This window comes from Crinia signifera, chromosome 6 (genome assembly GCF_055691185.1).
Source record: "Crinia signifera chromosome 6, ASM5569118v1, whole genome shotgun sequence".
NCBI classification, from domain to species: Eukaryota; Metazoa; Chordata; class Amphibia; order Anura; family Myobatrachidae; genus Crinia; species Crinia signifera.
In genome coordinates this window covers 283,399,832-283,425,052 of record NC_139222.1, presented here as the reverse complement: position 1 = coordinate 283,425,052, position 25,221 = coordinate 283,399,832, and the positions used below count along the sequence as shown (strand labels likewise).

The window sequence follows — 25,221 nt, the reverse complement described above, 5'->3', positions numbered from 1 at the left end:
ATTCATACATGCATACACAACTGTGTGTTACTGATGTTTAAGAAGAGCAGCTAAAGGTTAAAACAAACTGTAGAATATAATTAAAATATATGCTACATACTACTTGTAGCATTTACGGTGCCCACACACCATGCGTTTGGGGCTTGTGATGCGATGCACTCTCCTGCGCACATTACATCGCAAAGTACGAAAAGTGTGTGCAGCACATGGGGCAGATGTATCAAGCCTTAACGAGATAAATCCAAGGGTGATAAAGAGAGATAAATGTCCAGCCAATCACCTGCCAACTGTCATGTTACAGGCTGTGTTTGAAAAAAAGTCAGTTATGAGCTGATTTTTAGCTGACGTTTATCTCTCTTTATCACCCTTGTATTTATCTCTTGTTACGGCTTAATACATCTGCCCCACTGTTTGAACTAGGTCACATCGCATCTAGTTCAAAATGCACGGATCATGGAGCACATCGTACCATGCGTGGGCACCTATAGCAATTTATATACAACACGCTTAGGCCTTATACATAGAGGCTCAGTTCAGCGGTAGTTGGGTACCATGAATGTGCAACTTAAAGATCAAATATATTTCATGAAGCGCAGTCCGTCAACCGCCAAAGAAGCAGTATTAGAAGGCGGTTAGTGAGAATAAGTGCAGTATTAGAAGGTGATTAGTGAGAGTGAGCAGTATTAGAAGGCGGTTAGTGAGAATAAGAGCAGTATTAGAAGGTGGTTAGTGAGAATAAGAGCAGTATTAGAAGGTGATTAGTGAGAGTGAGCAGTATTAGAAGGCGGTTAGTGAGAGTAAGGGCCCCCATACACTAGGGCGACTTGTCCTTAGGACAAGTCGCCCCCGACTTCCCCCTGAGCTTCCCCGGCTGCTCCCCGGGGGAGCTTGATTAGACTGGCACTTGATGTGCCATTTTTTACATGTGATAAATCGTCTCGATTTATCACATGTAAAAAACCCGGGGAGCAGGGGGGTGGGGGGGGGGGGGCTACAGAGGTGGGAGCAGGGGACTCTGTGTCCCCCGCTGCTGGGGACGCTGCGGGGGACAGCGTCTGTGTCCCCCGCTGCTGGGGACGCTGTCCCCCAGCGTCTGTGCGGCAAGGCGGTAGAGGGAGCAGGGGGGCTGGGGACTCTGTGTCCCCCGCTGCTGGGGACGCTGCGGGGGACAGCGTCTGTGTCCCCCGCTGCTGGGGACGCTGTCCCCCAGCGTCTGTGCGGCAAGGAGGTAGAGGGAGCAGGGGGGCTGGGGACGCTGCGGGGGACACAGGCGGCATAGAGCCGGGCAGGGGAAGCCGGCCGGGAGCTGTCAGTAATGAATAAAAAAAAAAAAGCCCATACAATGAATGGGCAGCCTGTGATTGGCTGCTGAGCGCTCTCTCAGCCAATTGCTGACTGGCTGAGAGAGCGCTCAGCCAATCACAGGCCGCCCATTCATTGTATGGGCTTTTTTTTTTTTATTCATTACTGACAGCTCCCGGCCGGCTTCCCCTGCCCGGCTCTATGCCGCCTGTGTCCCCCGCAGCCGCGCCGCGTCCCCAGCCCCCCCTGCTCCCTCCACCGCCGCGCCGCCCCACTAGGTCCCAAGTCGGGTGGTCGGACGTGCAGCAGGTCCGACCACCCGACGCAGATCCGATGCGCACGGGACCGCGCATCGGATCTGAGGGGACATCCAAACTAGCCGATTTTGGTCCGATTTCTGCCAGATCCGTCTGATCTGGCTGAAATCTGACCAAAATCGGCTAGTGTATGGGGGCCTTAAGGGCAGTATTAGAAGGCGGTTAGTGAGAGTAAGGGCAGTATTAGAAGGCGGTTAGTGAGAGTAAGGGCAGTATTAGAAGGTGATTAGTGAGAGTGAGCAGTATTAGAAGGCAGTTAGTGAGAGTAAGAGCAGTATTAGAAGGCAGTTACTGAGAGAAAGAGCAGTATTAGAAGGTGGTTAGTGAGAGTAAGTGCCATATTAGAAGGTGGTTAGTGAGAATAAGGACAGTATTAGAAGGTGGTTAGTGAGAGCGAGCAGTATTAGAAGGTGGTTAGTGAGAGTAAGAGCAGGATTAGAAGGTGGTTAGTGAGAATAAGAGCAGTATTAGAAGGTGGTTAGTGAGAGTAAGAGCAGTATTAGAAGGTGGTTAGTGAGAGCGAGCAGTATTAGAAGGTGGTTAGTGAGAGTAAGGGCAGTATTAGAAGGTGGTTAGTGAGAGTAAGGGCAGTATTAGAAGGTGATTAGTGAGAGTGAGCAGTATTAGAAGGTGGTTAGTGAGAGTAAGGGCAGTATTAGAAGGTGGTTAGTGAGAGCGAGCAGTATTAGAAGGTGATTAGTGAGAGTGAGCAGTATTAGAAGGTGGTTAGTGAGAGTAAGGGCAGTATTAGAAGGTGGTTAGTGAGAGCGAGCAGTATTAGAAGGTGGTTAGTGAGAGTAAGGGCAGTATTAGAAGGTGGTGAGTGAGAGCGAGCAGTATAAGAAGGTGATTAGTGAAAGTGAGCAGTATTAGAAGACGGTTAGTGAGAGTAAGAGCAGTATTAGAAGGTGGTTAGTGAGAGTAAGAGCAGTATTAGAAGGCAGTTAGTGGGAGTAAGGGCAGTATTAGAAGGTGGTTAGTGAGAGTAAGAGCAGTATTAGAAGGCAGTTAGTGAGAGTAAGGGCAGTATAAGAAGGTGGTTAGCGAGGGTAAGAGCAGTATTAGAAGGTGGTTAGTGAGAGTAAGAGCAGTATTAGAAGGTGGTTAGTGAGAGTAAGAGCAGGATTAGAAGGTGGTTAGTGAGAGTAAGAGCAGTATTAGAAGGTGGTTAGTGAGAGTAAGAGCAGTATTAGAAGGTGGTTAGTGAGAGTAAGGGCTATATTTGAAGGTGGTTAGTAAGAGAGAGCAGAATTAGAAGGTGGTTAGTGAGAGAGAGCAGTATTAGAAGGCTGTTAGTGAGAGTAAGGGCTGTATTTGAATGTGGTTAGTGAGGTTAAGGATAGTATTAGAAGGCAGTTAGTGAGAGTAAGAGCAGTATCAGAAGGCTGTTAGTGAGAGCGAGCAGTATTAGAAGGTGGTTAGTGAGCATAAGAGCAGTATTAGAAGGCAGTTAGTGAGAGAAAGTGCAGTATTAGAAGGCTGTTAGTAAGAGAGAGCAGTATTAGAATGCTGTTAGTGAGAGAGAGCAGTATTAGAAGGCAGTTAGTGAGAGTAAGAGCAGTATTAGAAGGCTGTTAGTGAGAGTAAGGGCTGTATTTGAAGGTGGTTAGTGAGGGTAAGGATAGTATTAGAATGCAGTTAGTGAGAGTAAGAGCAGTATCAGAAGGCAGTTAGTGAGAGTAAGAGCAGTATCAGAAGGCTGTTAGTGAGAGCGAGCAGTATTAGAAGGTGGTTAGTGAGCGTAAGAGCAGTATTAGAAGGCAGTTAGTGAGAGTAAGAGCAGTATTAGAAGGCTGTTAGTAAGAGAGAGCAGTATTAGAATGCTGTTAGTGAGAGAGATCAGTATTAGAAGGCAGTTAGTGAGAGTAAGTGCAGTATTAGAAGGCAGTTAATGAGAGTAAGAGCAGTATTAGAAGGCAGTTAGTGAGAGAAAGAGCAGTATTAGAAGGTGGTTAGTGAGAGTAAGCGCCATATTAGAAGGTGGTTAGTAAGAATAAGGACAGTATTAGAAGGTGGTTAGTGAGAGTAAGAGCAGTATTAGAAGGTGGTTAGTGAGAGTAAGGGCAGTGTTAGAAGGTGGTTAGTGAGAGTAATGACAGTATTAGAAGGTGGTTAGTGAAAGGGCTGTATTTGAAGGTGGTTAGTGAGGGTAAGGATAGTATTAGAAGGCGGTTAGTGAGAGTAAGAGCAGTATCAGAAGGCAGTTAGTGAGAGTAAGTGCAGTATCAGAAGGCTGTTAGTGAGAGCGAGCAGTATTAGAAGGTGGTTAGTGAGCGTAAGAGCAGTATTAGAAGGCAGTTAGTGAGAGTAAGAGCAGTATTAGAAGGCTGTTAGTAAGAGAGAGCAGTATTAGAATGCTGTTAGTGAGAGAGAGCAGTATTAGAAGGCAGTTAGTGAGAGTAAGAGCAGTATTAGAAGGCAGTTAGTGAGAGAAAGAGCAGTATTAGAAGGTGGTTAGTGAGCGTAAGAGCAGTATTAGAAGGCAGTTAGTGAGAGTAAGAGCAGTATTAGAAGGCTGTTAGTAAGAGAGAGCAGTATTAGCATGCTGTTAGTGAGAGAGAGCAGTATTAGAAGGCAGTTAGTGAGAGTAAGATCAGTATTAGAAGGCAGTTAGTGAGAGTAAGAGCAGTATTAGAAGGCAGTTAGTGAGAGAAAGAGCAGTATTAGAAGGTGGTTAGTGAGAGTAAGCGCAATATTAGAAGGTGGTTAGTGAGAATAAGGACAGTATTAGAAGGTGGTTAGTGAGAGTAAGAGCAGTATTAGAAGGTGGTTAGTGAGAGTAAGGGCAGTATTAGAAGGTGGTTAGTGAGAGTAATGACAGTATTAGAAGGTGGTTAGTGAGAGTAAGGGCTGTATTTGGAGGTGGTTAGTGAGGGTAAGGATAGTATTAGAAGGCGGTTAGTGAGAGTAAGAGCAGTATCAGAAGGCAGTTAGTGAGAGTAAGAGCAATATCAGAAGGCTGTTAGTGAGAGCGAGCAGTATTAGAAGGTGGCTAGTGAGCGTAAGAGCAGTATTAGAAGGCAGTTAGTGAGAGTAAGAGCAGTATTTGAAGGCTGTTAGTAAGAGAGAGCAGTATTAGAAGGTGATTAGTGAGAGTGAGCAGTATTAGAAGGTGGTTAGTGAGAGTAAGGGCAGTATTAGAAGGTAGTTAGTGAGAGCGAGCAGTATTAGAAGGTGGTTAGTGAGAGTAAGAGCAGTATTAGAAGGCAGTTAGTGAGAGTAAGAGCAGTATTAGAAGGCAGTTAATGAGAGTAAGAGCAGTATTAGAAGGCAGTTAGTGAGAGAAAGAGCAGTATTAGAAGGTGGTTAGTGAGAGTAAGCGCCATATTAGAAGGTGGTTAGTAAGAATAAGGACAGTATTAGAAGGTGGTTAGTGAGAGTAAGAGCAGTATTAGAAGGTGGTTAGTGAGAGTAAGGGCAGTGTTAGAAGGTGGTTAGTGAGAGTAATGACAGTATTAGAAGGTGGTTAGTGAAAGGGCTGTATTTGAAGGTGGTTAGTGAGGGTAAGGATAGTATTAGAAGGCGGTTAGTGAGAGTAAGAGCAGTATCAGAAGGCAGTTAGTGAGAGTAAGTGCAGTATCAGAAGGCTGTTAGTGAGAACGAGCAGTATTAGAAGGTGGTTAGTGAGCGTAAGAGCAGTATTAGAAGGCAGTTAGTGAGAGTAAGAGCAGTATTAGAAGTCTGTTAGTAAGAGAGAGCAGTATTAGAATGCTGTTAGTGAGAGAGAGCAGTATTAGAAGGCAGTTAGTGAGAGTAAGAGCAGTATTAGAAGGCAGTTAGTGAGAGAAAGAGCAGTATTAGAAGGTGGTTAGTGAGCGTAAGAGCAGTATTAGAAGGCAGTTAGTGAGAGTAAGAGCAGTATTAGAAGGCTGTTAGTAAGAGAGAGCAGTATTAGCATGCTGTTAGTGAGAGAGAGCAGTATTAGAAGGCAGTTAGTGAGAGTAAGATCAGTATTAGAAGGCAGTTAGTGAGAGTAAGAGCAGTATTAGAAGGCAGTTAGTGAGAGAAAGAGCAGTATTAGAAGGTGGTTAGTGAGAGTAAGCGCAATATTAGAAGGTGGTTAGTGAGAATAAGGACAGTATTAGAAGGTGGTTAGTGAGAGTAAGAGCAGTATTAGAAGGTGGTTAGTGAGAGTAAGGGCAGTATTAGAAGGTGGTTAGTGAGAGTAATGACAGTATTAGAAGGTGGTTAGTGAGAGTAAGGGCTGTATTTGAAGGTGGTTAGTGAGGGTAAGGATAGTATTAGAAGGCGGTTAGTGAGAGTAAGAGCAGTATCAGAAGGCAGTTAGTGAGAGTAAGAGCAGTATCAGAAGGCTGTTAGTGAGAGCGAGCAGTATTAGAAGGTGGCTAGTGAGCGTAAGAGCAGTATTAGAAGGCAGTTAGTGAGAGTAAGAGCAGTATTTGAAGGCTGTTAGTAAGAGAGAGCAGTATTAGAAGGTGGTTAGTGAGAGTAAGGGCAGTATTAGAAGGTGGTTAGTGAGAGCGAGCAGTATTAGAAGGTGGTTAGTGAGAGTAAGGGCAGTATTAGAAGGTGGTGAGTGAGAGCGAGCAGTATTAGAAGGTGATTAGTGAGAGTGAGCAGTATTAGAAGACGGTTAGTGAGAGTAAGAGCAGTATTAGAAGGTGGTTAGTGAGAGAGAGCAGTATTAGAAGGCAGTTAGTGAGAGTAAGAGCAGTATTAGAAGGCAGTTAGAGAGAGAAGAGCAGTATTAGAAGGTGGTTAGTGAGAGTAAGCGCAATATTAGAAGTTGGTTAGTGAGAATAAGGACAGTATTAGAAGGTGGTTAGTGAGAGTAAGAGCAGTATTAGAAGGTGGTTAGTGAGAGTAAGGGCAGTATTAGAAGGTGGTTAGTGAGAGTAATGACAGTATTAGAAGGTGGTTAGTGAGAGTAAGGGCTGTATTTGAAGGTGGTTAGTGAGGGCAAGGATAGTATTAGAAGGCAGTTAGTGAGAGTAAGGGCAGTATCAGAAGGCAGTTAGTGAGAGTAAGAGCAATATCAGAAGGCTGTTAGTGAGAGCAGTATTAGAAGGTGGTTAGTGAGCGTAAGAGCAGTATTAGAAGGTGGTTAGTGAGCGTAAGACCAGTATTAGAAGGCTGTTAGTAAGAGAGAGCAGTATTAGAATGCTGTTAGTGAGAGAGAGCAGTATTAGAAGGCAGTTAGTGAGAGTAAGAGCAGTATTAGAAGGCAGTTAGTGAGAGAAAGAGCAGTATTAGAAGGTGGTTAGTGAGAGTAAACGCAATATTAGAAGGTGGTTAGTGAGAATAAGGACAGTATTAGAAGGTGTTTAGTGAGAGTAAGAGCAGTATTAGAAGGTGGCTAGTGAGAGTAAGGGCAGTATTAGAAGGTGGTTAGTGAGAGTAATGACAGTATTAGAAGGTGGTTAGTGAGAGTAAGAGCAGGATTAGAAGGTGGTTAGTGAGAGTAAGCACAGTATTAGAAGGTGGTTAGTGAGGGTAAGAACAGTATTAGAAGGTGGTTAGTGAGAGAAATAGCAGTATTAGAAGGTGGTTAGTGAGAGTAAGGGCAGTATTTGAAGGTAGTTAGTGAGAAAAAGCAGTATTAGAAGGCGGTTAGTGAGAGTAAGTGCAATATTAGAAAGTGGTTAGTGAGAGTAAGGACAGTATTAGAAGGCTTTTAGTGAGAGAGAGCAGTATTAGAAGGCGGTTAGTGAGAGTAAGAGCAGTATTAGAAGGTGGTTATTGAGAGTAATAGCTGTATTAGAAGGTGGTTAGTGAGAGTAAAGGCAGTATTTTTGAAGGTGGTTAGTGAGAGTAGGGGCAGTATTTGAAGGTGGTTATTGAGAGGAAGCAGTATTAGAAGGCGGTTAGTGAGAGTAAGAGCAGTATTAGAAGGTGGTAAGTGAGAGTAAGGACAGTATTAGAAGGTGGTTAGTGAGAGTAAGAGCAGGATTAGAAGGTGGTTAGTGAGAGTAAGTGCAGTATTAGAAGGTGGTTATTGAGGGTAAGAACAGTATTAGAAGGTGGTTAGTGAGAGAAAGAGCAGTATTAGAAGGTGGTTAGTGAGAGTATGGGCAGTATTTGAAGGTAGTTAGTGAGAAAAAGCAGTATTAGAAGACGGTTAGTGAGAGAAAGAGCACTATTAGAAGGCGATTAGTGAGAGTAAGAGCAGTATTAGAAGGCGGTTAGTGAGAGTAAGAGCTGTATTAGAAGGTGGTTAGTGAGAGTAAGGGCAGTATTGGATGGTGGTTAGTGAGAGTAAGAGCAGTATTAGAAGGTGGTTAGTGAGAGTAAGAGCAGTATTAGAAGGTAGTTAGTGAGAGTAAGAGCTGTATTAGAAGGTGGTTAGTGAGAGTAAGAGCAGGATTAGAAGGTAGTTAGTGAGAGTAAGAGCTGTATTAGAAGGTGGTTAGTGAGAGTAAGGGCAGTATTTTTGGAAGGTGGTGAGTGAGAGTAAGGACAGTATTTGAAGGTGGTTATTGAGAGAAAGCAGTATTAGAAGGCAGTTAGTGAGAGTAAGGGCAGTATTAGAAGGTGGTTAGGTGGTTAGTGAGAGTAAGGGCAGTATTAGAACGTGGATAGTGAGAGAAAGAGCAGTATTAGAAGGCGTTTAGTGAGAGTAAGAGCAGTATTAGAAGGGGGTTAGTGAGAGTAAGAACAGTATTAGAAGGCGGTTAGTGAGAGAAAGAGCACTATTAGAAGGCGGTTAGTGAGAGTAAGAGCTGTATTAGAAGGCGGTTAGTGAGAGTAAGAGCTGTATTAGAAGGTGATTAGTGAGAGTAAGGGCAGTATTGGATGGTGGTTAGTGAGAGTAAGAAGGTGGTTAGTAGGTGCAGAGTAGTGGAGGTTCTTAAATATGTCATATTGGTTGATATTGGTTATTTAAAAAAAAACATTTGAACAATGGTGTAAAGTGGTCAGCAATAAGCATTTTTCGACAGATATCTCTGCAGTATTTTGGGGTACAAAAACTGTGTTGATTATCATATTTTAGTGTTTACATTTTTTAAAGTTTTTAAAAATGTTGTAAAGTTCAAAATCACTTTTCCAAAATCACTTTCCCATACATGCAGCGCCCCTACTTTTCTGTCCCACATAGTTAACCCTACCACAAATCTGCCCAACATTATTTTCAACCCCACATACCTGACCAACATCATTTACATTCCCACTTACCTTCCCCACATCATTTATACCCCGCATACCTGTACCTCTTCATTTACAACATCACATACCTGCCTCACAGCATCTAAACCCATGTACCCCATTTTTGAGATTTTTAGAGAAATTCATAGGAAGACTGCACATTGTCACTGAACATATTGTACTACTTAAATGCCTCCTAGTGCCAGATTATTAATGGTCAGGGGTACAACAGAGGTTCTGCACAGTGTTCCGGCCTTTTTCACCTTACAAGAAAAAAAATTCTCCCACCTTCTCCAATGCTCAGAGGGGTGAACAATACATTTAAATTTAAATTTGCTATAAAACTTTTCTGGGAGTTTGGAGTTAAATTGTAAGATTGTGCGGTGATGACTTTTACCTGCAAAATCACCCCACAGATCTTATTTCTCGGCACATAAACCTGAATTGCATCGACCCAAGAGACACATTAATTTTAAGGGTCTCCTGTAGGTTTGGAAGCAGATATACTGTACGAGAGCAATTTGCTAAATAATGGATAAACCGTGTTGCAATACAAGAGGGGCAAATAGTAATGTAAACCCGTCAACACAAATTTTGAGTCTGTGTTCAGCGTATCTGACTTTTATTTTTTCCACTTTACTAATTAAAGAAAAAGTTGTTTTAACTGAAAAAGTTTGCTTTTGAAGCTATCAGAACGCAATTACGGATTTTAAATTTTTTTTCCTATTTTATACCTTCACTGTATGTAAAAATAAAACCAACTTTTTTATGATTTTTAATTACTTTTATTTACAATTTAAGAAAAAAATAATTTATTTCTTGTGTGAATTTATGGACTTTCTCGTATTATCTCCTAAGTATAATCCCCCTTATACTCTCAGTGTATTGCCCGCGATAACGACATTCAAAGTCCATCACAACTTGATGAAAACGTTGTTTTCCCCACGCTCGTCCCCTCCCTTACCTACTAAAACTCGCTTCTCCATATACCGTCATTTAAAAACTTTAAGATTGAATGATTATTGTAAAAGGGACAAAAACAAAGTTTTTCAATAATAAACAAAGGTTTTGGTTATTTTATCAAAATAGAGAATCAGAAAATAGTCATTAATAGAAAGCTTTGCTTTTTCACTGAAATTCAGAATTTCAGACTTAATCCAGGACACGTATCTTCTCAATCCTAAATCTCCCTGCACATGTTTAAGCTGCCCCACCTGCAGTGCGACATGGTTCTGCCGAGGTCAAATGTGCTCTGTTTTTATTTGCTCCTAAGTCCGCATAAGCCCCTTAATTGTGTTAAAGCCTGCGAAACGCGCGTTGCCACCGATAGCGAGTCTAACGTAAGGGCAAAGAGCAGTATGCGCGCTTCCTGGCAAGTATTTCATTTGCGTCAGTTTAATGCTGCAATCGCCTGGTTCTAAGGATCTCAGTTGGCTTCGGTAATTCTCCGCCACTGTACTAGGTTATGTATAATCCTTTAACAGGGATAACTTCAGTGATCCAAATGTGCCAGACCAAACCTGTGTGTTTCATTACATTGTGCTGTAACAGTTACAACATGTGTGTGTGTGTGTATATATATATATATATATATATATATATATATATATATATATACATACAGTACTTTCTGGATAAGGGGTGCAGCTATTAAAAAAAGGAACCACTTGCACCTGTGATTTTTGTTGGATATAATAAAGAGACTTCTCAAATTTTTAAAGGAGAATTTTTTTTTTATTGGAACAGTGTAGATTATAAATTGAATCCACTGGACTAATATAGTTTTTTCATGGGTCAAGTGTTCAGACATTTAGCCCAGTGCTGCTATATATCCTCAGTATATATTTCTGAATAACGTTAATAGGTTAGTAGCAGCATGCAATTGGATGGATAAGCCTTTGTTAAACCGGTTATTTGTAAGTTCAATAGGTGACAGTCCCCATTTCATGTGCACATTTATGGGTTAAATACTCAAGTGAACATCCGGATGAAACAACAGGGATCCAGCTTGCAGTCCCCAAACGATCGTGAGGACGCCGCTGAACAGGGTACTAGGCGGAGAAACGCGTAGAGGACCGGGGAAACGAGCAGCCAATTCACAGAACCAACGATCCCAATCTCTGATAGGACCGCGTCCAGAAGTGCATCAGTGGTCGGAGAGGTTCATTTGGGGACTGCAAGCTGGATCCCTGTTATTTCATCCGGATGTTCACTTGAGTATTTAACCTTTTGTCTTAATGTTGGCCACATTATTTAATGTATAAAATATTACTGTTATAATTTTTTTAATAAATACAAACCAATATTAAGCACAGCGCTGTACCATCCTATTTTTTCTTGTCGCTCAAATATTAAGGGTTTTTTGGTAATCCCCTTAGGTAACAGCTGCAGTGCCTAATATCAATCAGCGCTCAGTGTCACTTTGTTCCTTTTTCTGCCTCTGTGTTTGTGCATGTGTGAGAGAGAGAGATGTAGTTTCACTCACTGACAACAGAGTGTTTCGAAGACACACGGACACTAGATATATATATATATATATATATATATATATATATATATATATATATATAGATATATAGATTGATCAGGCGTCACTCTCGGATTTTTAGTGCAAAAAATACTGTGGATTGAAATTTTATTTCAATCCAAAGAATATATATATAAATAAAATAGAAATACAGGGGGCCCAGCACTCACTACAACAAACTAACTCACCTTAACATTCAAATAATCATTGAAATAAATAATGGGGCTTAGTTCATGCATTGATCCTTTCATGAACTAAACCCCCATTATTTATTTAATTGATTATTTGAATGTTAAGGTGAGTCAGTTTGTTGTAGTGAGTGCTGGGCCCCCTGTGTTTGTATTTACTAGAGTGTGTGGTCACAGGCCACTGCACCCTATCCTGGGAAGTGGGTGCTGTTTGCACCGCATTCGTAGGAACGGCGAGTGTGTTGGTACTTCTGTATCTATATCTATCTATCTATCTATATATATATATATATATATATATATATATATATATATATATATATATAATAGGATAACCTTGTAGAGTTAAGCTCACAGTATATACATTTGCTGGTGTTATAGGAATTTGATCATTCCTATAACACCAGAAGATGCAAACCCAGGGGTCCGTGTTTCTTCTTAAAGCCGTATTATATAATGCCGGACTATTGTATACTAAGGCTGGACTACATATATTATAGTCTGCATATTTTGGAAATGACCATGTGTACAATTGACAGACAGACTAGAACCTGTAAATGCATGCTAAATGTGTGAGGCTTTATGCAAACAGCAGAATTATTACTATCATTAGTAGTATCATTAGTATTATTATTATTGATATTATTATTATTGATACTATTATTATTATTGATATTATTATTATTATCCCGCCTATTGCTCTGGCACCATTAATACAAGTCTGTATGGCATTTTAGCCATCCTATAAAAATATATAACGAGTTTCAGGACAAACGCGGCGAGGAATTGCTGCTTGCGATATTACACTTGGGAAGCTATAAAATCGCGGCGGGTGACAACCGCAGGGCGTTATCCCTCTAACACAGCTGGACATTCAGCATCGCTATATATTATAATTCCCAGCAATTAATGTTTTGCATGGGGGTGGGGGGCAGACGGGGGTGCTAGCTGTATTAAGGCAGTTGACACTTCTTTATATGGGGCGGTTTGAGGTTTGGCGCTGATAAGCCAGCCTTGTACTCTGACAGGCAGTGGCTATGAAGCATGGATAATTGCAGAAATGCACAGCAGACATGATCTGCACATTACACAGCATGTCCATGTGTTACTGGCTGGAGGACAACTGTATCGGGGGGATTACGGAGATTTCCTTAATGTCACCAGCCCCTTACAGCACGCGATGTGTATGAGACTTATTAGCTCAGCCAGAAATCAGTATACAGGACATACAGTACGCAGACATGTATCCTAAAGTGTTTTCATACTTTAAAAGTCGCCAGCCTCCTCTAGCACCCTTAAAAACGGTCTGCTGTAAGGGGGCGGCCATTTTGTGAGGGACATTTCTTCATAAGGAGCCAGGAGGAGCGATGGGACGCAGACAAGTAGATCTGCGGGTCTCGGCCGCAGAGGCACAGAGGGGGGGTGGAAGTTGCATGCCACCTGCGATACCACGTCAGAGTACCGCCCAGTCTTTTAAGAGTTTTCTCAAGTTCTGCTGACCACCGCTGCACGCAATATCTCCACTACACTGCCGCGGGCCCGCGCATTGCGCTGATTTATCGCACAGACGCAGTCGATATCAAACGGATTGTATGCAATATTGCCCTAGTGTATGGGCACCAAAAGTCTCTGGCCTACTCTGAGCCTGCGATGATTGGTAACCATTGAAAAAAAAACATTCGATAAGTCTTCGCTAGCCGTACACCTCCATTTGCCCGGCGTACACATTAATTCGCATTACGGGATTTCACTGTAACAGCCGGCGTCTCCCTGATCGGTGGGTGCTGCTGATTTGCTTGGCAGCAATGAGCTGTGAATCCGCCCCAAAGTCTTAACCAATCAGCTCCTACCTGTAATTTTTCAAACACAGCCTGTAACATAGAAACATAGAATTTGACGGCAGATAAGAACCACTTGGCCCATCTAGTCTGCCCCTTTTAGGGGCACACTAGACAGTTAGGAGCTGATTGGCGGGTAATTTATCAATGTCCACTATATCTCTCTATAAGATTTAGAACATAGACCCCAAAGTAAGTCAGGAAAATCTCAGTATGCACAACGCTGGCTTAGAGGCCTATGTAACTGTCCGTATCCATTTCCTGACAACTGGCAGGACCAGCGCCATTTCTGAAATCCTTAATGCTGTGCTGAACATTAATAAGTCACTGCAGCCGTCTCCAAAGTTCTCTGTGTGAACAGCGATAAGGGGAAATTTAACAAGCGCTGTCACGTTTCTTGATAAATTGCCTTGACGTGTCATCTGGTCACACTGCAAGCGGCATTGATAACATGTGTTGTTCCTTGGGACAAGTTTCCATAAATTAATAAATATGCCGCTTAGAGATAGAAGTAACCACTACGGTAGTATGCTGATCTGATGACATGTCTCCTACCACATGTACACAGCGGTGGGGGAGTTAATTCTTATTCACGAGTACTCAGCTTCTCAAGTCAGGACTCATGGTGACGTCACTGAGGCATCAAGCCTCAGTGATGTCACTAGTTCTTATTGAATTAACAGACTGAGTTTGATAAATGACAGCTAAGAGGTGATTGAATGGTACTTTATCACTCTCAGGCTTAGTACATCTGCCCCTGAATATTGGTATCGCTGGGTATCCTGTGATAACTGCCATGGGTTACCCGTCCTGGTCATACCTGCTGGATGGAAATATCTGGGCCGGTGTCGGTTGGTATACTCCCGGATTACGTCATTGTAATTCTATGACCCACCCTCATTTACGTCTTTCATTTCTCTTTTAAGCGGTTCACGCAGAAGCAGATTAATACATTTAATGCACATCATTGCTGTCATCGTTCTGTTCATGAATGTGACCGATCTGTAAGTCAGATTATAGACTTAATGTCAACACCTCGGGAGAGGCCCCCCGCCTCTTTGTTCACGGCCCCGCGTCACGTGTCCCCCTCCGTCTCCTATGGCCTGCTTCTGTAGCTCTTAAATGGAGACGATGACTTGGCCCCTTCTTGGGTTTTCTCCGATAAGTGCTCAGATAGGATTTCAGAAAGGCGCTGCGTTTAAGTGCTTGTTCTCCGTTAACGTAAAGTGCAGGTGCAGCTTGTTTTTCTAATTTAAACGTCTCATCACGTCCATTGCCGGCATTGCTCAGTTAATCCCGTGGTCTTGATATTTTAGCACCATGGAATCCTAAACAAACTGTTCACACCCCTTTAAAGCACTAAGTTAAAAACAACTTGCGCACCCAAGCAGGGAGAGTGAAAATAGAAGGACGGGAGCTACTGGTGTTGAAAATAGGAAACGTCGTCCTGACCAGTGTTACGCGCTTGTATGTGGGTGCGTGATTGTCAGACCAATACTGGGATTATAGAATTTGGCTTTAACCCTTTCAGGACCAACGTCTAGCCAGGCTCAACAGCCCTAGCGCTAGTAGCAGATCCAACGGTTCTGCAGATCCATTTAAATATTTGAGTGATAAAAAAAATTATGCAATTTCCATGGGGAATGGGAAATTTAGCCTAATCCTAAAAAAAAAATCAGACAAATAAATTTTTGTTCAAATACTTATTACTGTCACAAAGAAATATATCTGGAGCTCTTTATAGCTTTAAAATAGATGCTATTTTTTAAGCAAAGAAATTTACTTATTTTTAGGGGTGCATAAAAAAATCTTATTATCTATTTCACTTTTGATTTTTTTGTTTTTATAATTTGAAGCCACTTTAAAAATACAAAAACACCTGTAATTCACACCTTGTGAAAAAATTCCAAAATTTTTGCCTTAAAATAGCCACTTTCCCTGAAAAAAGCTGTGTTAAATCCTATAGAAATGATCATGGCTAAAATTCTTGTAGCCAATTGGATTTGTCACTTTTGTGTTTTCAGGCCAGTAAAAAAAAAAAAGCATAAAATACGATTTACCAAGGTGTTCGACAGGAATTAGGGAAATAAATCAAAGCTGGCAGGCTGGAAAATAATCGCAAATAACAAAAACAAGAAAAATTATCTTTAAAAACATCATAATAAAATAGAAAATGTTTAAAGGATGAGACATTATTTAAAAAAAAAATAATAATAATTGCCACCTAAGACACATTTTTTAGATTATTATTAGTAATTTTTACGACTTATTTTTTAGCATTCTTATTATTATTATTATTATTATTAATAATAATATTATTATATTTATATAGCTCTTTTCTCCAAAAGGACTCTATGGCTTATCTTTTTTTTTATTTCCTTGTTATTTTTTTTATAATTATATTACTACAATTTTGTATTTACATATTGTTTGTGTGATGCAAATGAACTAGGACATAGACATTGGACAAATAAATAAACATATGTTGAGGATGATTCAGAGCTGGCAGCAAAATAAAATGACTTTACACCTGGACAAACCGTGCTGCAATACAAAGGGGGCAAATGCTGGCTGATTTTGCATGTAGTCCACACATTATTCTTAAACTGCAATTTATATCTGAGCGCCCCTGAAATCTAACTCTCCCTGCATCTCCCCCCACCCAGTTTGCTCCTTTTTTATTGCTTTTAGCTGAGTACACAACTATATAATTTCGGGCCGGTTGACGGGTCGCAGTGCCGGGTATTGTGGCTAATTGGATAATGCCTTTATGAATCAATTAGCTTCTGTAAATGAAAACAGCTAATTAAATACCGGCCTGTAGGTATGCGTGAAGGTCGGATTGGGAGGTCGCAGCTCATGTGCAGTTTAATATTTATCTGCCGGACGCCCAATCCCGTAGCAGACTTACACACGGATCTATTTCTAGCATGATATGTAAGGGACTAGCGGAGGGTCAGGCTAGGGGCACACAACACTGCTGATTGGGAGCTGAGTGATCGCCAAGGTGTGTACCCTGTTATTATCAGCACCATTATCACACAAATATCTGGTGTACAGTATAGTAACACAATGTTATGCTAGAGTGGCGACGAGAGAAAGACCACTTGGCCTGTATTCTATAGGTACAAGAGTATGTATGTTTGGCTGCTAATTTGACTATTTTCATTGGAAACATATTTGCGGATGTTTTAGAACAATGCAGTTATACCGCTTTCACACTGCCTAAATGTTTTAAAAAACTGTATTTTTAAACGGTATTTAAAACGGGTCTGAGCCTTCACATTGCAGTAGATTACCGTTTTAAATACCGTTTAAGTACCATTCACATCAGTCAACCCGTTTAATCCCCTGAACACGTTTCAAGGCAGAATGCAGGGGCCAGCCTATCACAGGTCTGTAATCTGTTGTTTTTACTAAATACCGTTTCAGAGCCATTCTCACTGCATAAAAAACGGCTCTAAAACGTGTAGGACTCTGCTTTTTAAACGTTTTTTAAAAAAACGGGTTATCTTTAACCGGTAAATTAACTGGCGCTTTCCCACTGCAGCCTTAAACATTTAAAAATGGAAAAAAACGGCAATATACCATTTAACAAGTGCAGTGTGAAAGGGGTATTATTCAGCCAAATTCCGTAATAGCAGCATTAATATTAATAATAATAATAATAATAATAATTGTATATTAATTATCACCTGTATTTTAGCAGTGCACATTAGACAATGTGACTGTGAATCTTAGTGTAGGATTACTACCAGCGTTGCTTGCACAAAATGTATATAGTGAATACTCGGTTAGCTCTTTGTATGAAACGCGTAAGGAAACTTTTAATTTCTGCAATTCTATCCATACATTAAAATTCATATAAATGTTTGCACAAAGCAGCAGATGATTTAACAATACATGTTCTGCATTTTGTTGCAGTGCAGTCCAGTTTCTGGAGAAGAATTTTTTCAATGTCAACAACCCATTAGGTGGCGGAACCGCAAACCCCCTTCTGCCGTCTCCCGCCAGGCTCCAGCTCGCCCAGCTCCAGGCTCAGCTCACTCTACAGAGACTAAAATTGGCCCATAGTGCAGTGAACAGTAACACCGCCGCTGCTGCCACCGTCCTGAACCAAGTGCTCTCCAAGGTGGCTATGTCCCAGCCACTCTTCAACCCACTGAGAAATGCAACCATGATGGGCACCCACGGACCTGCCGGAATGGCTTCACTCGGCCCTGCCATCCACAACGCCAGATTTCCTTCCACGGCCTTGCGATTCTCTTCCCAAAACCCAACTTTGCCAATGAAGCACTCCCAGAATCTGAGTCAGAACTCCATGCAGCCCTTCGGGAAACCGATGGGAGGGAACAAGGCTAACGACTTCCATGGAGGATCCCAGTCATTCGCTCCGGAAACGGAGCAGTCCTCGTATCATGGCTTCCCTTGCGGACCGGACGAAACCTTGGATGGACGTTATCCTCATAAACATAACAACCCGACTGGATTTAAAAATCAGTATTTTGATATGCATGGGCCAACCCGCACCATGAACCATAAAGGAGATGGTAATCAGGGGGCACCTAACAGCCAGTGGGAACCTCCTCAACAGTGGCAGTCACCCAGAAATGAACTGTATAACCCGGAAGAACCGACCCCTGATACCAAATTCAGCCCGTCCAGCTCTCCGGTCTTCAGTAGACATAATAATGGGAAAATCGCAAATTGCGCCTCGTCGCTGAAACCGCAGGAACTGAATGATTTTCATGGGCTCCCCCCTGTGCATCTGCCGCACACCTGCGCCATCTGCGACAAAAAGGTCTTTAACTTAAAGGTAAGCGACTCCGGCTGGGGGTTCTGTGTGGGTGCTGTACTGAATATGTACTTATTTCTTTTACATGCTTACTGTTGCTAGTAATCACTCAGAAAGGCCATGTTTATATTCCTGCGGTCAGCACCGGTGAATTGCCGCACCCTCTAGCCATGCGTTTGTGTTGATGCCGTATGGAGTAGGAGTAAATCAGTATTTTAAAAAACATCATTAAGCAACGTAATTTTTGTATTAGATTCATATGTTTATCAGGGTTACGGTTAAAATTCGCGCAGTTGGGATCCCAACCGTAAAAAGATGCAAAACTCCTGACACACCCTGGATGTAAGGACAGGGGTTATGGTTAGGTACGAGGGCAAAGGTGGAAAAAAAACGGTCCCATTTTCCAGTCCACCCAGCTGGTGCACAGGTGTAGTCATTACTATCTGTCACATTTCCCAGACTACTTAGCTGGTGCACAGGTGTAGTCATTACTAACTGACACATTTCCCAGAGCACCTAGCTGGTGCACAGATGTAGTTATTACTAACTGTCACATTTCCAAGACCACCTAGCTGGTGCACAGGTGTAGTCATTACTAACTGTCAAATTTCCCAGACCACTTAGCTGGTGCACAGGTGTAGTCATTACTAACTGTCACATTTCCCAGAGCACCTAGCTGGTGCACAGATGTAGTTATTACTAACTGTCACATTTCCAAGACCACTTAGCTGGTGCACAGGTGTAGTTATTACTAACTGTCACATTTCCCAGATCACCTAGCTGGTGTACAGGTGCAGCCATTACTAACTGTCACATTTCCCAGACCACCTAGTTGGTGGGTTAGGCTGCTGGGGGGTACACAGCATTAAGTTTAGGCTGCAGGAGTAGTGAGATAGGGTAGGATTTAGGAGTAGAAAAACAATTCTTATCGGGATGTGTCAAGATCCTGACTGCTGGGACTTCATACACAATCTATGTACCAATCCTCTATACAAGGGCGTAGAGCAGGCCCTTCCAAACTGGGACCTCAATGCATCCTAACAGGATATCCATCATTAACCACATGGGATTCAATTAGTACCTAAGTAAGTTAGACTATGCCATCTGTCCACAAACATGGATATTCTGAAAACCTGGACTGTTAGCGTGCCGTGAGAATGGAGTTGGGAAAACCATGTTTTGTGGCAGAATATGACTAGCGCAGTCAGATTCATTCACTTGTGCTGCTGCTATTATCCTGAAGGGATACGGTCATTGGGTCACCAGCATGTTGGTCGACACCATAAGGTCGACATGGGTCTAGGTCGACATGCAGGAAGGTCAACATGAGTCTAGGTCGACTCATCCTGGACATCCATGTTTATAAAGATCAAACATATTTGCTGCACTGTGTGTAGGTATAGATGGCAGCTAAGGTCAGTATAATGAGGTGAGTGAGAAAGGACGGTTTTTTAGGTGTCTGTGTCTATGTCGACCTATGTCGACCTAGACACCATATAAGTGTACCGTGTCCCCTCGCATGACTCGCTACATTCTCAATGCGTCGGGCATGGTGCCTCACTGCGGGATGTATTACCCTGCACACGCAGGTACGGGGCGCCGAAAGGAGACCGCCCCGCTGATGCACTCAGCCAGGTGACAGGGGATGGTCTGTACATGCGCGGTCAGCGCTGAACCCCACCGACCACACTGCCTTGGGGGGCAGTAGCCCATAGGCTACAATGGGCTATCGCCATCTCAGTATAGCGGTAGCCATGGGACCCACTGCGATGCTGCCTGATGTTGAAACATTCCCCCATAGTAACCTATGGGGGAGACGACCGGCGGCGTCAGAGATTCCTGCTGTGGTCCCTTCTTCCAATGTTACTTTAAATTTGCGTCTAACCCCCAAAAATGTGTTTTGGGGAATGTAACGGCAAACAGTAAATGATAAATGGGCCCCTAAATGTTGTGAGCAGCTAATCAGTGGTACACTCATTCTGTCCTTTTCCTGTACACCCCGCCACATTCCTCACACCGGGTGTATCACATTCTCCAGCACATACGTAATACACCTAAACAACAACAACAACCCTCTAGGAATATAGGACTGTGTCCCGTAAATCATTATCTCCCGATTCCCAGCTCCTACCTGGGACTTTGTCTGCCCCCATAGAGAAGCACAGATGGTACCCCTGATGCCAGCCTGTCCGCAGCCATGTGACCTGCCCTGAGTGATGTGATGTGACACTGATGTCCCCTGCTCCCAGCCCCATATATGGCCAGGAAGCACGTTCCCAATGCTGTCGTGCTTCTCCCACCCGGAACCTGCCAGCAGTACTGTACGTCTGCATTCTGCAGTTCGGGTGTTTGCTGCACCATGCCATACCCCCTCCATCACCTGCCCCATGGCAGTGCAGGGGTTAATGCACAGGCTGCGGTGTAGTGTGTGTGATATAGCGTGCGCGGCTCTACGCACAGATAATCCCCCCACACTCGGCCAGAGAGATGTCAGACTTAAAAGTATCGTTGATATAATCCAGAGGCGTTGACATTCGGGAGCAACTGCTTGTATATGAAGCAGCCAATGTCAGTCTGACCCTGGTCTAACCCGAAACTTGGCGCATCCTATGCGTGCCTCATTAGTCCTCATGTAATCAGAATGCCTCTCCGGGATCACAAGGGTCCGTGTCATCTTATAAACTTGGCTCCGTGCCCCCACATTCCAGTAAATGGCTGATAGGTAGCGCAGGGAAATGATCTGATGTCGGCTGCCGGCAGGGGAGTGTCGGCTATCAGCGTGCACTTGTGCGTAGTCCTTGGGCCAGATGTATCAAGCTTCAAAAAGTGATAGAGTGGAGAGTGATAAACAGTTGGCTCCTAAATGCCACTTTATAGGTTGGGGTTGAAAAATGTCAGTTAGGAGCTGGCCGGCTGGTGGTCTATTGGTGTGTACACACGGGTACAATCTGCATGAGATTTTGACTATATAGTCAAAATCTCATTGGGATCGCATGCAGATCGTATGGGTTTTTAACCCTTGCTATCCCGATGCGATCCCGATGCGCCTTCACGTATAGCAAGCAGAAAGACTATATGCGCTATATAGTCAAAGTTGTGTGCAGATCGCATGCGCCATGCGGTGCGATCCAGATGTAATCTGACCGCGCTGGGATCGCATCGCATGGCACCGTGTGTACACACAATATCACTCTCCACTATCGCTTTTTGAAGCTTGATACATCTGGCTTGTCTGAGCGCACACTCACTTATAATCTGCGAGTGTCAGCTCACACTTACTACGTAGTGGGGACAAAGCACTTTGCCTCCCACCCTCACACAGCAAAATACATAAATAAAATATTATTATTACAGATTGAGTATCCCTCACCCGAAATGCTGGGGACCACATCGTTTTTGGATAAGGGATTTTTGCGGATTTTGGAATATTTTTCTTTTTCATACTTAGCTGGTCCCCTGGTGGTGCCCCGATGGTCCCCCGGCATCCACGGCGGCCTTCAGGATTCTCTTCAGCGGCATCTCCGGTCACAGGGGTGCATTGTGCGAGTTCGCAGACACACCGGTGACATCATCAGCACGCCCACGCATTCGCACAATGCACCCATGGGACCGGCGTTGCCGCTGAAGAGGATCCTGAAGGCTGCCGTGGACATCGGGGGATGAGGTAAGTATCAAAAATTTAAAAATAATTCAAAATTTTTTTTTAAAAAAACACGGTTTTCGGAATATTTCGGTTTTTGGAATACACGGATAAGGGAGACTCGACCTGTATTATTAATCATCATCATTATTATATACTTATGTAACATTAATGTATACTTTGTGTTTGCGTGTAGAAATTACACCCCCTCCCCAGTATATGTGCATGCATATAATAATGGGTTCCGTATTAGAGGTGGAGATGGTCAGGTCGACAGATACAAATGGTCGAGATGAGAAATAGTTTGAAGTGTAAATGGTGGTCAGTACTTAGCGACAGTTTGTTATGGTCGATATGATAATGATCGACACAGAAATGACCAACACTTTTTTCCCGTTATTTTATTTGTTTTGATCTGCGAAGGCATTTGGTATTTTGCAAGTGGTGGTTATCCTTTCTGTCTGGGCGGTGGTTATCCTTTCTGTCTGGGCGGTGGTTATCCTTTCTGTCTGGGTGGTGGTGTTATGATCGCAGGCAATATGCTTTTTCTCTAGTTCGCGATCCTTACTGAATTAGGCCGATGACTTGGAATAGTAACCCAACGTTAATGCCCAAATTGCGGTGAGGGTTACATGTTTCCATTCATTTAGTTTACATGCAAAATGACCTTTTTTGTCGACCATTTCTATGTCAGCAGTTTTTTGACGACCATTTCTATGTCAACAGTTTGCTTCTATCAACCTTTTTGTACCTGTCAATCTTTTATGATGCCTGCCCTTTTTCAGGTTGACCTTTTGACCTCGTTGATGTATTGCATGTCTACCGTACGAAGTTGACTTAGAATTCTGGTTGACGCAATAATCCACCCCCAGTAATAATATGACTACGGATCGGCGGGACGTTACGTTCTGCGTGTAAAATAATCCAGAAACCTCATTAGATTTCTCGCAGCTTAACCCAGCTCAGAGCGGGGAACATGGAGTGTGGTCAGCAATGTGTCAGGAGGTGGCACTAATTAGTGCAGGGTGTGAAAAGCCGGGTATTAAGTCAGGCACATTCAGTGAGTATAGCGTCGCCCTGTGTGGGGCATGGGCACAGCGTAGCCAGTCACTGTCAGTGAGTATAGCATCGCCCTGTGTGGGTGGCATGGGCACAGCGTAGCCAGTCACTGTCAGTGAGTATAGCGTCGCCCTGTGTGGGTGGCATGGGCACAGCGTAGCCAGTCACTGTCAGTGAGTATAGCGTCGCCCTGTGTGGGTGGCATGGGCACAGCGTAGCCAGTCACTGTCAGTGAGTATAGCGCCGCCCTGTGTGGGTGGCATGGGCACAGCGTAGTCAGTCACTGTCAGTGAGTATAGCGTCGCCCTGTGTGGGTGGCATGGGCATAGCGTAGCCAGTCACTGTCAGTGAGTATAGCGGCACCCTGTGTGGGTGGCATGGGCATAGCGTAGCCAGTCACTGTCAGTGAGTATAGCGTCGCTTTGTGTGGGTGGCATGGGCACAGCGTAGCCAGTCACTGTCAGTGAGTATAGCATCGCCCTGTGCGGGTGGCATGGGCACAGTGTAGCCAGTCACTGTCAGTGAGTATAGCGGCACCCTGTGTGGGTGCCATGGGCACAGTGTAGCCAGTCACTGTCAGTAAGTATAGCGTCGCCCTGTGTGGGTGGCATGGGCACAGAGTAGCCAGTCACTGTCAGTGAGTATAGCGTCACCCTGTGTGGGTGGCATGGGCACAGCGTAGCCAGTCAGTGTCAGTGAGTATAGCGGTGCTCTGTGCGGGTGGCATGGGCACAGCGTAGTCAGTCACTGTCAGTGAGTATAGCGTCGCCCTGTGTGGGTGGCATGGGCATAGCGTAGCCAGTCACTGTCAGTGAGTATAGCGTCGCTTTGTGTGGGTGGCATGGGCACAGCGTAGCCAGTCACTGTCAGTGAGTATAGCGTCGCCCTGTGCGGGTGGCATGGGCACAGTGTAGCCAGTCACTGTCAGTGAGTATAGCGTCACCCTGTGTGGGTGGCATGGGCACAGAGTAGCCAGTCACTGTCAGTGAGTATAGCGTCACCCTGTGTGGGTGGCATGGGCACAGCGTAGCCAGTCAGTGTCAGTGAGTATAGCGGTGCTCTGTGCGGGTGGCATGGGCACAGCGTAGTCAGTCACTGTCAGTGAGTATAGCGTCGCCCTGTGTGGGTGGCATGGGCATAGCGTAGCCAGTCACTGTCAGTGAGTATAGCGTCGCTTTGTGTGGGTGGCATGGGCACAGCGTAGCCAGTCACTGTCAGTGAGTATAGCGTCGCCCTGTGCGGGTGGCATGGGCACAGTGTAGCCAGTCACTGTCAGTGAGTATAGCGTCGCTCTGTGTGGGTGGCATGGGCACAGCGTATCCAGTCACTGTCAGTGAGTATAGCGTCGCCCTGTGTGGGTGGCATGGGCACAGAGTAGCCAGTCACTGTCAGTGAGTATAGCGTCACCCTGTGTGGGTGGTATAGGCACAGTGTAGCCAGTCACTGTCAGTCAGTATAGCGGCACCCTGTGTGGGTGGCATGGGCACAGCGTAGCCAGTCACTGTCAGTGAGTATAGCGGCACCCTGTGTGGGTGCCATGGGCACAGCGTAGCCAGTCACGGTCAGTGAGTATAGCATCGCCCTGTGTGGGCAGCATGGGCACAGCGTAGCCAGTCACTGTCAGTGAGTATAGCGGCGCCCTGTGTGGGTGGTATGGGCACAGCGTAGCCAGTCACTGTCAGTGAGTATAGCGTCGCCCTGTGTGGGTGGCATGGGCACAGCATAGCCAGTCACTGTCAGTGAGTATAGCGTCACCATGTGTACGGGTGGCATGGGCACAGCATAGCCAGTCACTGTCAGTGAGTATAGCATCGCCCTGTGTGGGCAGCATGGGCACAGCGTGGCCAGTCACTGTCAGTGAGTATAGCGTCGCCCTGTGTGGGTGGCATGGGCACAGCGTAGCCAGTCACTGTCAGTGAGGATAGCGTCGCCCTGTGTGGGTGGTATGGGCACAGTGTAGCCAGTTACTGTCAGTGAGTATAGCGTCGCCCTGTGTGGGTGGCATGGGCACAGAGTAGCCAGTTACTTCAGTGAGTATAGCATTGCTCTGTGCGGGTGGCATGGGCACAGCGTAGCCAGTCACTGTTAGTGAGTATAGCGTCGCCCTGTGTGGGTGGCATGGGCACAGCGTAGCCAGTCACTGTCAGTGAGTATAGCATCGCCCTGTGTGGGTGACATGGGCACAGCGTAGCCAGTCACTGTCAGTGAGTATAGCATCGCCCTGTGTGGGTGACATGGGCACAGCGTAGCCAGTTACTGTCAGTGAGTATAGCGTCGCCCTGTGTGGGTGGCATGGGCACAGCGTAGCCAGTCACTGTCAGTGAGTATAGCGTTACAGCGTAGCCAGTCACTGTAAGTGAGTATAGCGTCGCTCTGTGTGGGTGGCATGGGCACAGCGTAGCCAGTCACTGTCAGTGAGTATAGCGTCGCTTTGTGTGGGTGGCATGGGCA

The 25,221-nt window shown here is 44.4% G+C and overlaps 1 protein-coding gene across 2 annotated transcripts in view; it reads left to right on the top strand.

The window, feature by feature from the left end:
* The window catches only part of RBM20 (RNA binding motif protein 20), a 216,305-nt gene that overhangs the window by 129,212 nt on the left and 61,872 nt on the right, over positions 1 to 25,221 (top strand). For both annotated transcript variants that reach the window (XM_083149840.1, XM_083149841.1), the window contains exon 2: positions 17,201 to 18,092. In XM_083149840.1, coding sequence (XP_083005966.1) covers positions 17,201 to 18,092 — 892 coding nt within the window. The remainder of the gene's footprint in view (positions 1 to 17,200; positions 18,093 to 25,221) is intronic.